Source organism: Fulmarus glacialis, unplaced genomic scaffold, assembly GCF_000690835.1.
Source record: "Fulmarus glacialis isolate BGI_N327 unplaced genomic scaffold, ASM69083v1 scaffold14997, whole genome shotgun sequence".
NCBI classification, from domain to species: domain Eukaryota; kingdom Metazoa; phylum Chordata; class Aves; order Procellariiformes; family Procellariidae; genus Fulmarus; species Fulmarus glacialis.
In genome coordinates this window covers 16667-32597 of record NW_009221377.1, presented here as the reverse complement: position 1 = coordinate 32597, position 15931 = coordinate 16667, and the positions used below count along the sequence as shown (strand labels likewise).

Sequence of the window (15931 nt, the reverse complement as noted above, 5' to 3'; positions counted from 1 at the left end):
GGGAAGATTTTAATTAGTTTGCAGCTCCCTTCAGACGGTCTGCACCTCTGTGTGGTTATAAGGTGATATGTGGGTATAAATGTCAAAGCTTGGAGTAAGTGCATTGCAAGAAATGTTTTACCCAGTGCTATTTTGATCCAGTGCAAATGCAGCTCAGGTTGAAGCATTAAGGTGTGATATGGGAAGAGAAGAGAAACTGAATCCCCTATTGTGTGTGAATTGGTCTTTTTTTGCTGCAATGGTGATTGCATGTGCTCAAATTCTCATCTATCGATGATGTGACCGCCTTTTGCTGGATGCGATGAAACAGTCACTTCTGCGAGGGCCTGAAGGCTGGGCTCTGCACGCCTCCACCGCGCTTGGGCTCCAGCGTGAGTGTTTCTGGGTGTTATTTTCTTTAGGTTTCCTACGTGGAGCGGCTGATTCCTGCCTACAACGTCGTCCTGAGCAAGGTCTTGAAAGTACGCAATGTGCAAAATTGTGTCTGCTTAAAGTAGCTTTAAAACTGTAGCCAGCACCCCCTGCCCTGCTGCTGCTGGTGGTGGGGTCAGATTTACATTCACCAGCAGGTGGGGGATTTGCCTTTGACACAAAGACCCTGCTGTTCTTGTATTAATGATCTATTAGTGGACGCGCTGGCAGCTTGCTAACCTTGTGAAACAGGTGGTGAATTTCCCTGCCTGCTGACATCTAGGAATCCCCTCCTGTCTCCTTTGGTGAGCTCACTTTTTTTAAGTAGCTGCAGCTGTTTGCTGTAGACCTCAGCCTTTTTCTTTTCCTTTTTTCTTTTTCACTCAAGCTTAGCAGTGACCCCCTCAAGTTGGCTGAGAGACCATCCTACCAATAGACCTGTTGAGAGGAAGACGCCAGGTTTGCTGTGGGTCAGTGTGCTGTTCAGTGCTTATTTCGTAGGAATGCATATATTTTTAACTGCTGGAAAGTCTGTAGAGCTTGAGGGTCTCAAAAGAGATTTTTTTTCCAGGCTGGTATTGAGGGCTTATATGCTCTCCTTGACAGTAGCTGGTGAGTTGGCACTTGGTGATGTAAGGAGCCCGTGTCCCTGGCAGAGGACTTGGCTCTGGACAGATTGTCTCAATGACAATCCCAGGCAAATCCGCATCAGTGCTGGTCATTAAGAGAGAGACCTACGCATAGCAGTGCCGGCGCTGGAAACTTGACGGACCTTGCAAGCAAGTACAATTTTAATGTTTGCATTGCTCCCAAGGAGGCTGAGGAAATTCAGTGCCCACCGAGGGCGTTTCTGAGACAGTCTCTGAGCCGCAGAGCGCTTTGGCAAGAGCAAGACTAACACTGCAGCGTAGATCTGGGTCTCAACTGTGGCCGAGTTTTGGCTCTCTTTTCGGTGGCAGGGCAGGAACCCCAGCGTGAAGAGCCCATTGATGCGGGGGAAGGTTTGCGGGCGGCTCTCGTGGCTGAGAGCTGGGTGGCTGATGTGCAGTGACAGTCTTAAGTCGCCTCTGTTCTAATTAAATACTCCCAGTTTTAATCTCACCCGGCTCCTTGAGAAGTATGGAGAGGGAGCAGAGTGCCAGCTCCACCTCGTGGGTCAGCAGCCCGGCGAGGGGCCATCGTAGCTGCCTCTGGGCTTGCCTACCGTGGCAAACCTTGGCACACAACTCTGTTGGTGAGCCCTCCTTCAGTAGCAGTGGTTTACTTTGGCAAAGGCACCTCTTTTTTTTCCTAGTCTGATAACACTATTTACTATCCGTGCTAGATGTTTTGCCAGCAGAAGAACAGTTTAAGGATAATTACCTTCTATCCCGATTAAAGATTTTAGGAGTCCACAGTTCAGGTAGCTATAAGGTTTTAGAGGCTGTATGGCTTCCGAAATGCACAGATGGACTTTGATTTAGGCAGCTTTTATGATTTTCTAGCCTCTTGGCATCGCACTTAGTATTTCTGCGTGACCTGGGTTATGCTCGTTTGGCACGCATTATGTTTGTATTTGCGTTTTGATGCACAGGACTGTCACTTGCTTTTTTTGGAATTAAATGCACCTGGCTTCTGCATAGACTGTGTGTGCCAGATTCTAGTAACTGAGAGTCAACGTGGCCTCAAAATTTGCGTGTTACTCCCTGAATGACTGAAAGGTAGCTGATAAGGTAAAGACAGATTTGCTAATGGAAATGGTTCAGTTGATTAATCTTTCTCAGTTTTGCTCGGCTCTAGTATTGTGGTGGCTGTGTCTCTCCCCTTTCGAAGAAATCATTCAGCTTGGTAGAATTCGATGTACAGTACAGATATTTTTAGGGTTATTGTGAGGAGATATTCTGGTTATCCTACAAAAAGGAATCTGGCTCAAGGTGAGGAGCAGAGCGAGCTCTCTCAACCAGTTGCACACTGGGAGGCTGGCTTGAGCTCCAGCAGCACAGCTCTGACTAGTTTTGGATAAAACTGGGGTGTTATGAACTGCATTTAATGCTCCTCTGTATTTGAAGGAGCTGCCATTCCATAGGAATTTACACTTGCAAAATGGATGAGAAAGATACCCCAAGTCTTGTGTGCCAGATACTCTCTGTTAACGGGGATGGGGCATGTGATGGTTTTGGTTGATGCTCAGCGCAAGAGCTGTGTGCAGGGCTGGGTCCTCCTGCAGCTCTTCCAGGGGTGAGAAACAAAACTCTTTTTTTGCTCCATTTTGTGAGTGTTTGGAGCCTCTGAAACCCAGGGTCTCGTATTCATAATGAAAAAGGGAAATTGCTATCCTCAGAAGAGTAGAAAGAACATGCGAAAGTTTGGAGGAGGGCGGACAGAAATGGCAATAGTAATCGTTTCTGGCTCTTGCTGCATTTATGCAAGGAAGGCGTTTGCTTTACTTGTGAGATATTAATGTTATTTATGTTAGCACAATCCAGTGGCAAGGAGAGAAGTTACTTATTTTCTGAGGTGGTAGGAGGCTGGAGGAGCAATATATTTGCTCCACTTCGTGATCACTTTGTTTCCACATAGCTTCTGTAGCTGGAGAGAGCAGTAGTTCTCTGACATAGCGGGGTCAGGGTGCCTGTGCCAGCACTGCCTCAGACTGAAAAATGACACAGATTGTTTGTCAGGGCTTGGTCCAGGCTGAAAAATTGGTATCAAGCATACATCTGTTTTTGCAGACTCTCAGTAAACTTGCCCTGAGGCACCCCAAGGGAGAGAAAATTTCATGCAAGCCAGCGTAGGGATTCTTAAAGCAAAGACATCTCAGCATTTTATGACCAGAAATTTGTATGGTTCATAATTTCAAGAAAATAAAGATTATTCCATGGACAATTGGGTAGTTGCTACTAAATATTAGGACTAGCAGCAGGTTGGAACTTGTCTCTAGCTGCTGAGGTTCAACCCATCCTTGCTTTTAGTTTGGACCCGCTAATAGAGAAGCACTGAAACAGGTTGGCTAAAGCGTTGCTGTAGGTAACGACAGCACCCATCACTTGCCTTCAAGGGCTTGTTCCCTGTTAATGACTGTGAAAGCTCTGCACAATCCTGAAACTTAAGCTTTCTGCAAGCACAAAATGGCATTGCTGTTGCCTTTCGTTGTTGAACTTCTCCAGGTTATTGCCGCTCAGCTGGCTCCGTTTGAGCCCTGGACTCAACTTTGAATAGACGAATGTAGGTTAGGTGTGAATGCGAATAGGAATGTCTGATAAAAATAACATTGGGCTATTTGGCAATAGCTATTTGGGGAAAAAAAAAACCCAAACCTGACCTGCTGCTCATGCTATGCACAGCTCAACACAGGAGGCAGCTTTCTCTCCGCCTTTCAAAGCGGGTACGGATGGCTCCCATGCAGACTTTTCCCTGTGAACGTTTCTACCTTTGACAGCCGGGTCCGGCTTCATCGACGGCCAGATCTCCGTTGTGGCAGATGGACATCTGTCATCCCCAATTGTCAAACCCCTGGCTGAGCGTCAGTCAAATATTTCAGATGCCTTCCAGCACAGGTGGAGAGGGTGCAGTAATTGGAAGCTTTTAATACCTTATGTCGTGTGTTTTAGCATAAGAAAAGACAGCTTTTACTTGTGCTTAGTTTTGTCTGAGCTGTACTGGTGCTTCAGAATGCCCAAAATGTACTTTTTTTTTCTCCCCAACATGCATCTGTAACCATCTGTTCAACTATTTATCTGTAATATCATCCATTTGATGAGGAGCAAGCAGGGAAGGAGGCTATTGCCTTCAGTGCCCTTCAGATTCACTCCCAGGTGGGTGTCAGGAGTTGCAGAGAGATCTCTCTCAAGTTTATTATCGAGCGTGTTTAGTCCTGGATGATTTTTTGGACTTGAAGCCCCACGGGCCCCAGGGTGAGAGGACACCTCCTTTTCCTTAGAAACCCAACCACTCAGGGAACAAACCGAGTTTTGCTGTAGCTGCCACTTCAGGCAAAGAGCACTTGTTCCTTTTTCAGTAATGAATCTTGCTTCATTGCTTCATACAGTCATCCAAGGGACTCTCAGATATATAAACAATAATTTGAGGATCACTTTGTTTTCTCTTCCATGGTACTGGCTCTTTCTGGAGGTGCGGATCGGTCAGCCCTGCTCTGTCTACTGCTACTGCCTCCAGTCCTGGGAGGAGAGGATCTTTGCTTCGTTTCAACCGCTCTCTTCCGAAGATGCACGATAGGTTATGTGGTCCGACCCAATCCATGCTGGAAGAGCTGTGATGAAGCTTAATAGGGGCATAGCTTAAGTACAGATGTAGAAATATAGCACAGGCTTTTCTCCTGGAGGAATATAGTCTTTTTGCACCGAGGGGCAAATGAATGGGCTGTGAGTGCTCTGGTTTTGTGGAGTTACTGGTAGAGAAGCAGCTTTTTGTCAAATTCTCCCATCCGTAACTATCCATGTCCTCTCGGAGTGCTGTGAGTACCCACTTGCTCCTGGACTGGCAAATAAAATCTGCGTTAATTTTGTAGTAAATGGAGTCTTGCACCGTAGTCTAGCAAAGATATTGCGGTCCTCTTACTTTCACTGTGTTCCCTCAAGCACAGTTGACCTTTTAATCCATTTTACACCTCAAAAGTTCACTTGCATTTGTGTCCTTTTGTTTGTGGGTTGGCGTGCAGCGTATGTCCTGTTAGTAGAGTGGGAATTGTCGTCTTTTCTCAAGAGCAATCTACAGAGTGTGTTTTGATGCCCTTGCAAAATTATAAGTCCCAGACCAAAAGATTTCGCTATTTAAACTAGACTGGGTGCAACACATGGTTTGGTATACAAAGGGAAGATGGCACAAAAATCACCACACTTGCTGCTCGCGGTGTTGTGAATATTTTATCCATCGTTTTTGTTAATTATTGTCTGCGGGCAGTGCGTGGAAGGAGCTGGCTCTGAGGATGAGTTTAGCACACTTTATCTTTGCACTGCTTGGGCACTCTGTGACTAGCCGCAGCATTTTTTGTGAGATAAGGAGTTATTTCCCCATTTTGCAGACAGGAGCAGGAAGTGGGCAAGACTCTTCTCAGTGCCCCGGGCGTGCAAGGTTTCAGGTCAGCTTTTTCTCTGACGGCCGTGCCAGCTCCCGCTGTCTGTGAGCCCAGGCTGGCTGCAGGAGGAGCCCCCTTCCTCCGCACCCTCCTGCTGTGCTGGTCACTCCAACATTAATAAGGATAAAATTCAGATCTTTAAAAAAGTGGATATTTATGCGTCAGATAACCGCTTGCACCAAGTTGACTAAAGCCCTTACACAAGTTATGCTGGCTAACAGGATTACTTGCTTTGACAACGCTAATTACTTAAGTACTCGTCCTCATCCCCTGCTGCGTGGGGGAAACGGGCATCTCTGGGTTTCGGTTTTGCCCATGCTCGGGCTCCAGTGCATGCTTCTTGTGACTCTCTCGTGTGTGGAGGATTTTTTTATGCAGCCCCCACGAAGCTTTTGAAGTGCTCGACAGCTCTGGGTGCGCCGCGGCACGAGTGTCTGCTCCAGCGCTGCACCACCGGCTCGGGGAATTGAGAAATCTTTTTTTGGGGTGGGTTAGCAGGAAGCACAGAGAGTAGAAAACTGGCGATGTGGAGTATTCCTTTGCCTAGTGTGAGGTCTTTGCTGTGTGTGTGCATCCTCAGGACAGTGCTGGTCTCTCTGGCATCTCTGGAGCAGGTTTTTCTCCCTGCGCTCCATGCTGGCTGCAGCTTGGCTGGCAGACAGGCACAGCAGAGGAGAAGCCGGTTCCTTATCGTGCCCAGCTCCTTGTGGGAGTGGAGCCATGCAAAGCCAGTGAGGGAACTTACATAAAAGTTCTTGGCTGCTTGCATCGCCGTAGCCTCATATTTTATCTTGCATAACTCCGCTCACTAGGGCTACCAAGAAAAGGCAAAGCAGACCATGCCAGGAGCTTTTCATGGATCTCTTCTGAATTGTGTGACGGGCAGTACTGCTCTTGTGGTCGCATGCCATCTTTGTTAAGCATTCTGTCCCAACTTCTGTGGACTTTTTACTTTGTTAGGGTGGCTCCGGAGTCGGTGGCTGTGTTTGAAGGCCTGGGACGGTGGGGAATATGGAGCTGAACAGTTCCTGTTTCTCTGTTCTCTTCCTTATAAATTGTTTGACCTTCAAGCGCTCTCTTGCTTCACTTGGAGTCAGATAGCAGATGCTAGGACAACTGCCCAGTTTGTAGAAGTACTTACAAATAGTTTTCCAGTCAGTTAATGGCAGGGATTCCCAAAGCCTCCCTTGCCCCTTGCTCTGAGTCCTGTGCCCACGTTTCCACCCAGCTCCTTTTGGCCTCCCTTGTTCCAGCTGAACCTATTTGTGTCAGATCTGCAGCTTCCCTCTACCTCCTTCTGCAGTGCAAATGCTGCTCTCCTTACACGGATCCAGAGAGTACAGGGGGGGAAAAAATGTGAAATTCTGCAAAATGTCGAGCTTTTCATCGGTAACCAGAGGGGTCACTTTTTTCTTTCTTTTGGCTGTAGAGATGAGCAATATATGCAGTAAAAAAAATGTTGTCCAACCTGTGTTGGCATAAGCAGGGGTCTTGCTTAAACCTCTTTAATTGGCGGCTCCGTGGGGAAAGCACTGTGTGTGCCCTGAACCGTTCAAGGCATGCAGGGCACTTAGCGAGTACCCAGCAGAGCCAAACTTCCAAAGCAACCGATGAAAGAAGGCCACCTTATTGCCGGCACCGGCTCCCCTTTCATTATATCCGCTCTTGTTCTCCTCTGTCCTACATTTCACATTATTTGAAAATTGATGTTCAGCTGCAAAGAATCTCTTGTGCTGCCTCTCTGCTTTTTCTCTCTGCCCCCTGGGTTTCCGAGCTAAATAGCCGCTCTATTTGCATTTAAAAGAGATCGGTTGCAATACTGTTAGTCACTGTATTATTTGACCAGCACTATCGTTTCGTCTGTTAAATTCAACATAGTTTGGCATATGGGATGTCTTTACTGGGTGATCGGTAAGGACATCAGCTTCATTTGCATATCAGATATTTTTCTTCTCCAGCTGGATTACAGTTAAGTGCAAATCTGTCTTTCACCACATGACATGATCACATCAGAAGCGGGAGATGTGGAAGCAATGGTACATTATCTAGTGAGTGGGTTTCATTACACGCGGCGTGTGTTGGAGGTACTGCTTACTCAGAAGCAGGCTGGCTTCGGAATCAGTAAAATGGCTGTAAAAGGCCCATTTGCCTTGCACATTTTGGGGTAGTCTGGGGGATGCCAGCAAAGATCAGGCGGTCTGTCCGGCTGCCCACAGTCTTAGGGACAGCATGCCTCCAAGACCTTTGCAGAGGTGTGCCATGTCCCTAGGGCCAGGAGGGTGAGCAGCAGCTCCCTGCGGTACCCGCACCAGGGTAAGAGGCTGGTAAGAGGCTTTTCTTGGGGCTGTGCATGCAGCACAAGTGTGCAACACCCCACGGAGCACCCCAAAGCAAAACCCATCCCAGCGTCTCATCCTCATCCATACTGCAGGATGACTCCCTTGGCAGGGCTTGGTCATGATCGTTTTGGTCCTGCTGTGACCTGAAGGTGTTGAAAGGGCTGAACCCAGAGGACTGAGGAGATGCTGGTTATTCGAGGTGTTTTGAGAAGGAAACGGACTCCGGAACCCGAGACGATCTCTGCGCTGCATCGCTGCGATAAGATGCAAATTGCTCTGTGGTGCGCGGGAGCCGCCGGCAGCTGGGCCACGCGTTTGGGGCTGTTTGAGAGGATTTTACTTCCAGTTTTTCTCCTTTTCCCAAACATCCAGGCCTCCTTCCTGGATTTTATTTTAAATCAAGACACTATATAGCCTATTATGTAGGGGTCATGCGTTCTCCATCTTTTTCTTTTTAAATTAGCCAGGCCCAGGAGAAGGTAGATGAGGAAGTCAGATGGGTCTCACTTGTAACTATTATTCTTGTTTCATATGCTTACTTTCTGCTAGAGGTCACCTTCTCACAAATAATACAATTGCCTAGCATGAAAATCATAATAATGACTTTTGATGGGGTGTTTTTCTATCTAGGTTTAAAAACCAGGGAATGTGTTGCAAATAGATGAGGCCTTAACTTGCCTTAAATGTTGGATTCCATCAAGATTTACCAATTACTAAGCTTGGGGTTAAGCTTTTTGAAGTGGCCCGTACTGAAAGGTGTGAGGGTGTTGCCTGGTAAAGGCAGCTTCTGCTTTATGGGTATGTGCGGTTTCCTGATAAACAAGAATTTTACATATTGGTCCTCCTACCTTAATTGCTGGTCCCTGGGAAACGGTGTGTTTTTCTCCTGCTTTTGCTGATATTTGCATGCAGTCCTGTTTTAGTGGAACATTATGATGACAACTATCCCCACCGAATTAGGAGACAGCTTTGCTGCCCGTGTTTTCTGCGGATGCATATGGCATTTAGTCTGCATACGGTGGCTTTTTAAACATGCTGAGGGGTGTATTCAGTTGCTCTGGCAGCATAGCTTTTCTTCTTTCGGTATTTGAGAGTATAATTTCAGTGAAAGTATGTTTCTGAGTGTATGCTCATCTTGAGGCTTGGAATGAATGAAAAGACTGTAATTCTTTCCCTCCCCGAAAAGAGACGTGTTGCTAACTTCTTCACTTCCATTTCCAGCTGTCCCATTTCCTCCCACGCAGCGGCTCACTCTGAAGGAGGTGTTTGAGGATGGGAAGCCTAGGCTTGACGTCCTGAAGAGCCACTTGGTAAAGGAAGGGCGCCTGGAAGAAGATGCGGCGCTGAAGATCATCAACGATGGGGCTGCCATCCTTAGGCACGAGAAGACAATGATTGAAGTGGAGGCTCCGATCACAGGTCAGAGAGCTTTCTGCAGCTGGAGTCCTAAATAAGGGCCACCTAAGGAAACACGAGCTGCTCAAAGTAGCAGGTTTTCTGCTGTGTTCCTTCCATCAGCAAGGTTTTTTAAATTGCCTGAACTCTCAGAAGAGAGGATTTTGCTGGTGTAGATCAAGTACATCTTTGCAGAAGCTGGATGTAAAGAAGGGGTGGCTTGGGTCAGAGCACAGCCATGCTATGCTCCTTGTTGCTGTCATGACCTTTCTTTTCTTAGCGTGTAATTCTGTCCCTCTTTTGTGCTGTTCTTCCTCCCGTAGTGTGCGGTGACATTCATGGGCAGTTTTTTGACCTGATGAAGTTGTTTGAAGTCGGAGGATCACCCAATAACACCCGCTACCTCTTCCTGGGAGACTACGTGGACAGAGGCTACTTCAGTATAGAGGTGACAAATAAAGCTGAGCCTGGGGGTGCTAGTACTAAACTAACTGAAAGTGTTGAACTAAGCTAGCAAATACAGATCTCTTGTGCTGGATTTTGCGCCCTTGTCAAGTCTTTTGCATGGAATGAAAATCCTGTTGTAGGTAACTCACAGTATGAGTTTGGCAGAAAAGCGATGTCCAAATGTCATGATTGAGAATTGGATCCTCACCCAGTGACAGAATTAAACAGCAGCAGTGGGGTTAATGACTAAACTCTGGCTTCTGAACTCGAGTTTTAATATCACTTGTAGCTGTCAGTCAGGGGAACAAGAGGGAGAGTTGATTGTATGTTGCAGGTAACAGGATTCTACCAGGCAGTGGGAAGCAAATGTTTAAAAACTTGCAGGATTCAGCTTAGCAGGAAACGGACTACACTATTGAGTCACTGCTTCCCTACCGTCCCCCTGAAAGCATCAACCTTGCAATGCCAGAGACAGGGTCAGGAGAGAGGAGCAATAAATCACCTGGGCTGTTGTACATCTCGCTGTGACCCAGGAGCTTAGTGCCGAGGCATTTAATTGTGTATCTAGCCATGCTGTGTTCGTATGACAATCTGCCTTGTCACAATAACGCTGTCACCTTACAGACATCAGCTGAACATCTGGCATCGTGTTAGGATTTTGCAGCTCTGTGGGATGCTACCGACCAAGTATTGGGTAACATTGTGAATTATTGGTCTTAAAGGGCAAAGTAATCGATGGGTCCCTGTGGTTGCTGCTGGCTCACTGAAGGCCTGGGAGCGACAGAGCAGGCAATGTGGGAGAGCTATTGGCAAATGCTGCAAACCCCAAGGGATTGCAGCCTTCTGGTTTTGCAAAGGCAGAGCCAGGTGGAAAAGGAGCGCTTATTCCAGTTGGAGGCAACATAATGGGGAGTGTTTGGGGAAACGGCAGCGTGAAAGGTGGCAAAACTGGCCTGGAATAACAGAGTAAGTGGTTTCTCTTCGAAGAGGGAGGGTGCATACCACAGTGCAGGAATAGCTGAGCTGTTGGGTCTGCAGAGGAATCTTTCTCAGTTAAATTTTGGGAAGGAACTCTCACGGACAGCAGTGAAGGCGGTTAATGCAAGTGCTTCTTTGAAGGATTCTGCAGAGGATTTAGGAGAGTACCACCGAGAGCTTGTGCTTCAGCAGCATTCTGGCTTACTTCCAGCCTTGCGCTTCGTGTGTTCCTAAATACTGATGGTGAGCCAAGGTGTGACGACGAGCAGTTTCCAGGGTAGCGGGGACGGATGCTCGAAAGGTGGGGTTGCGGCTGTTGGGATTTCTGGTGGTGCTGGCAGGAGGAGCCCCATAACCCCTGGGGAGGAAGGGGAAGAACAGGCATCTGACCGCGTGTTTAAATGGCTTGGCTTGCGCAAATTGGGTTTGCAGTTTAAGTGTATTTACCTGGAAAAGAGATTATATTATAGCACAGCAACTCTTTCTGAGATAAGACGTGGATTTTTTTTTGGTATTAACCAAGAAACCTTCAAACAAGAGTTGTCGTACCCTGTGTCTACGCATGAATTTTACGGATCCTGCGTGGTGAAGTGCTTCTCCCACTCTCTGCTCTTACCCTGCGATTGATCCGATGTGGGGATTTTAATCCCAGATCTGCAGAAGTGAGTGCCTGAATTGGGGATTGGTGCGCTCGTCTCTGTATGCTATGATAGTATGGAAGAATTCCAGGGGGATGGATGATGGGTCTGCCTTGGAGAACAGAGGTGGTGGTGGGAAGTAGCATTTTATTTTTTTGAGGAGGAAGGTCTGAAAATTGTAGGTAAACCTCATCAAGTCTCTGTTGTGGCCTGACACTCTGACCCAAGGCCTGTGCCAGGCAGCCCGGTGTTTTCGGGCTCAAGAGCCTTGGGGCAGTTTGTCTTTGTCAGGTCTGAGCAGAAAGTTTTTATTTCATGCTGCTCTTGACTCTCCTCCTTCCCCTTTCCCCCCGAGTCTGCAGAGGGAAAGCCACCGAGCGCTCTGTTACCCCACAGAGCTAGCATTGATCTTTCACGAATCAGGGTGGGCTTTGATTAGTACATGCGGGGGCTGATCCAAATGTCACTGATAAAGCAGAATCTAGAAGGCTTGATTCCCTTGTTCCTGTTGATGTGTGCCTCTTCTTTCCACCTACTGCAAAGTGCAGCCGATGTGTTTTAAGAGATTCCCACCTGGGTGTGCAGAAACTGGTTTCTGTAGTGGAACAAAAGGAGGTTTGTAGCTGGCGTGGACGATCACTACAAGCAAAGAGTTAACAATGCTGAATGGGTGTCTTTGCATTATTTTTTTTTTAAAGACTTCTATAAAATGGAAAGCTGTAGCAGCTGGACTCTGAAGTGCAGAGATTACAGACCTGTGAGCGTTTTGGGTTTGGAGTTTCGATTGCTGTATCCCAGAGGCTCAGGTGATGGAAAGGCATCTGGATTTCCCTGTGCTTTCACCACTGGGAAGGTGGAGAGAGCCAGCATCATCAGGCTTTCATGAGTCACCGCACAAACTTGTGCATCCATGTGCTGGGTGGGGAATATTATCGAGTGCCTGCCCAGAGCAGCTGATAATCATGACCTTTTAACTGAATGAAATAGGAGGTAATTGTATAATTGCATCCTGATGCAGGCAATCAGGAAACAAGATGCAAAACTGGGGGCCAAGGAGGTGTTAAGGTAAACTGTGTTGCTTGTTAGCAGCCCAAATAACCCTTGCAAGCTTTCCCCATTGCTGTGAGTATTTGGTTGTCAAGGTAAAAGGAGCACTTTATGGCTCAGACAAAACCTTTAAAAACCCCGAAAGCCTCTGTTCATCAGCTCAGCTGGATGTCTTCAACAAATTATTTCTGGGCCTCTGGCTTAGGTTGGGTTTTTTTGTTTGTTTTAAAGAAAAGAGTTGTTGGGGGAGAGGGGAGGGAAGCAACCGTGTGAAAGCTGAGACGGCTGATGTCTGGCGGAAGAGGACTCTGCAAAGCGTTTGCTTTCAGTCCGTGCCACAAAGCCCGCTGCGACAGCGAGACTAACTGGCCACGGACTCAAACGTTGTAGTGAAGGGACTGACGGGCAGCACGGAAATCAGGCTGAACACCTCCATTGATCACCTCCATGGTGATGAGACAGCATCCTGATGAAGGATTCTCTCATCAGTCTGCAAGTGGGAAAAATGCTTCCTTCAAAGTGCTTTAAGCTTTTGGTTACATCTCCTAGCCTTTACGCAAGAGAGGTCTGTGCCCATGTTAGTCAATGAGGGACTATCCTGGTCTGTGAAGCCAGAACTGCGGGAATGTAATGAATAGAATTGTTTTATTAAATTATAAAGTGAAACAATTATTATGACCAAAAATAGAATCTATGGAAAGAGTAGATATATCAGTAAAGATGGCACGATAATGGCATACACCTTTGCCGGACTAGTTTTTCAAATCCAGTTACAACGGGACACATGATGGTTGTCTAATTAGGGAACTGTGTGTGTGGTAATCTTGCCAGGATTGAATGCACTGTTTTATCCAGAATAATATTAAAGAGATCCCGTCAATGTTGTAAGGTGCGAGCGAAGGTAGATTTGTGGGCCGAACATGGGATCAGGATGCGGGTGTTTTGCCATGCCGTTTCTTCTGTGCCTACTCCGGGAAGAGCTGGCAGGCTCGATGTTTATAACTTTCCCGTAAATGCCGGGTTTTGTAAATGGTATGAGAGATTACGGTGTGGCTTGTTGCGGGCAGGTTTGGCAGCAGCCCCTCTTGCATTTGCTTTGGGTTGCAGGTAACAATTCCTCTCGCAGTTCCCCTACTGTGACCTGCTGAGCTTTCCCCTTGTGAGTGAAAGGGGGGGAATCAAATGGGGGCACGGGTGGGAATGCTTGGCTTTGGGCTTCGAACGGAGAGGCAGAATAGGGAGAGAAGTAGCGTATTTAAGCCTAGTAAGCCATAATTGTCTGGAGTTGCTACTAGGCTATTGTAAACACGCAGTAATCAATTCCTGGGCACGGTGCCTTGAAAGTCTGGGAAAGGGATCTGTACAAAACGCCAGGAAGCATCTGAGGCATGTGAGTGTAGAAACCTCCCTTGTTCCTCATTCCAGCCCCTCCAGAGCTTGCGAGGGCTGTTGAATGTCCTTTGCTCATCGTTACCCTACTAGTACCTGGCAGCCCCCACATCCTTGTGAAATAGCTGCAAACCATGGGGAACTGCAGCGATACTGGAGACGTTTGCTCTCGACATCTGTGGTTTGCTTGCTGTGTGTCTGGGAAGAATTGTGGTGCCGAGCGACTCGTTCACTTCCATTTCACTTTAAAATGCTTCAAATGTATTTTTAAATATCTCTTCTGCAAGTTGCTGACCTTCTATAATCCCAAATCCTCTTTATTGATGTTGTATCTCTACTTTCTTGCTTTGCTTTGAACCAGTGATGCCAGGGCTGGTTGCTTTCTCCTGTCCTTAGCAAGTCGTTTGGTTCGTATATAGTGACTTTCACTTTTCAGTTCTCATCCTAGCCCAGAAAAGTGACATTTAGGTTTGAAACACAGGAGGTTAAAGCTTTAAATCGCAGAATAATTATAAATGGTTTTGTTGGGAGCATTCCTCCTGTTAACAGATGCAATAAAACATTATTTTTGCTAGCCCTAACCACAGCTTGCATTACCTGCCGCTGTCCCTGGCCCTCTTTCTGTTCATTTTTAGAATTCAGAATTTGCAATCAAGTCTTTTTCTGTGGGGTTGAATTCTCAGTTAGACACAGATGGGTGCTTTACAGCTCCTTGGGGTTTTAGGGATCCCTGCATGTAGCTGGAGTGACTAATGTAGAACTTACCTTGCAGGTCCAGTGCTTAAATACCATGATATCTAAGGTGTCTGTACTGAAAACTAACTTGAAACTGCTTTATTTTGGTTCTGGAGGTTGTTTCCATGCCACAGCAGCTGGTTCCCAGAGGTCTGTGCACCAGATCAGCAACGTTTTTAAGTGTAAAACTGTTGACAGACTTCATGGTTCACGTTCTGAAAGTGTGTGCCATTTCTGTAGCATGTCAGCCTAAAGGGTAAGCTCTTATTAGAGACTTTAATCCAGATCTTCAAGCTTGCTGTCATTATGGGTTGTCCTTCCAGCACTCAAAATCAACAAGGGAAATATGATAACATTTCCCCATACTAGATATCTGCTGATTTAGCTGTCAGCTTGACAACGTATAGCACAGAAGGGTAGGCACGCTTGCTTTCCAGCCCTTCCCTTCTTCACGTAGCCTCTTTGGAAAGCCACCGTGAAATATTTCTGGGAGCCTGCTGAAAATGATTGTTTCAGTTTGACTTTGGTCTGCGCCTCATCAAAGACGATCTTTTTACAGGTGTTGCTGCTCAGACAGGGGATGTGGAAAGCCCTCTTCAAAGCCAGAAGGCTTTACTAAGCTTGTTTTTTGGCTAGGCTTTTCCTGTTTTGAACTTGAGCTTCACATGACTGTAGCGTAAGCAGAAAAACAGAGGCGGGGAAAGTCAGTGGGGAAGATCGAGTTTAATTTTTCTAATGTTTAATGCACTTGATAAAATGCCTATCAAGATGGCTGTCTGTTATACTTGATGGTCTTTGGTTTCGATTGCAGTGGGACATCTGGAGCGCACATCTCGCTGCACAGCTGGTTTTGCTTTGCTGCTCTGAAAATGGGTGCTTTTTGCTTTGGTTTCTGCTGGAAGGAAAAGCTGCCCCCACCCAGGCCAGAGCCGGTTTCAGTTGAATGCGATCTCATTTGTCACTTCTCCAGCTCAGGCCTAATATAGAGAAATGCTCAGTGTGGCTTTCCCCCACCGGTGAAGTTGGCCAAGATAAGATCTACTGCCGATTATGGAGCTGGGTTTCTATCAGGGTTCCACTTTGAATTCAGCTTGTTGGGTGTCTTCCCAGAAACACTTAACGAAGTCTACGGATGGTTAGTGCCCTATAAAAGGTTTTTATTACATGCCATCTCCTCCTTCCCTTTCTTGCAGTGCGTGCTGTATTTATGGAGTTTAAAGATAAATCATCCCAAAACATTGTTCCTCCTTCGAGGGAACCACGAGTGCAGGCGTTCCACTTTGAATTCAGCTTGTTGGGTGTCTTCCCAGAAACACTTAACGAAGTCTACGGATGGTTAGTGCCCTATAAAAGGTTTTTATTACATGCCATCTCCTCCTTCCCTTTCTTGCAGTGCGTGCTGTATTTATGGAGTTTAAAGATAAATCATCCCAAAACATTGTTCCTCCTTCGAGGGAACCACGAGTGCAGGCACCTCA

At 46.8% G+C, this 15931-nt stretch overlaps 1 protein-coding gene across 1 annotated transcript in view; it reads left to right on the top strand.

The window, feature by feature from the left end:
* Positions 1 to 401: 401 nt before the first annotated feature.
* Positions 402 to 15931, top strand: part of PPP3CC (protein phosphatase 3, catalytic subunit, gamma isozyme) — a gene marked incomplete at its 5' end in the record, with an annotated part of 27586 nt that continues 12056 nt past the window's right edge. Inside the window, 5 exons of the mRNA XM_009581096.1 lie at positions 402 to 461; positions 832 to 877; positions 9046 to 9243; positions 9543 to 9667; positions 15847 to 15931. The exon at positions 15847 to 15931 is cut by the window's right edge and continues 27 nt beyond it. Coding sequence (XP_009579391.1) covers positions 402 to 461; positions 832 to 877; positions 9046 to 9243; positions 9543 to 9667; positions 15847 to 15931 — 514 coding nt within the window. The remainder of the gene's footprint in view (positions 462 to 831; positions 878 to 9045; positions 9244 to 9542; positions 9668 to 15846) is intronic.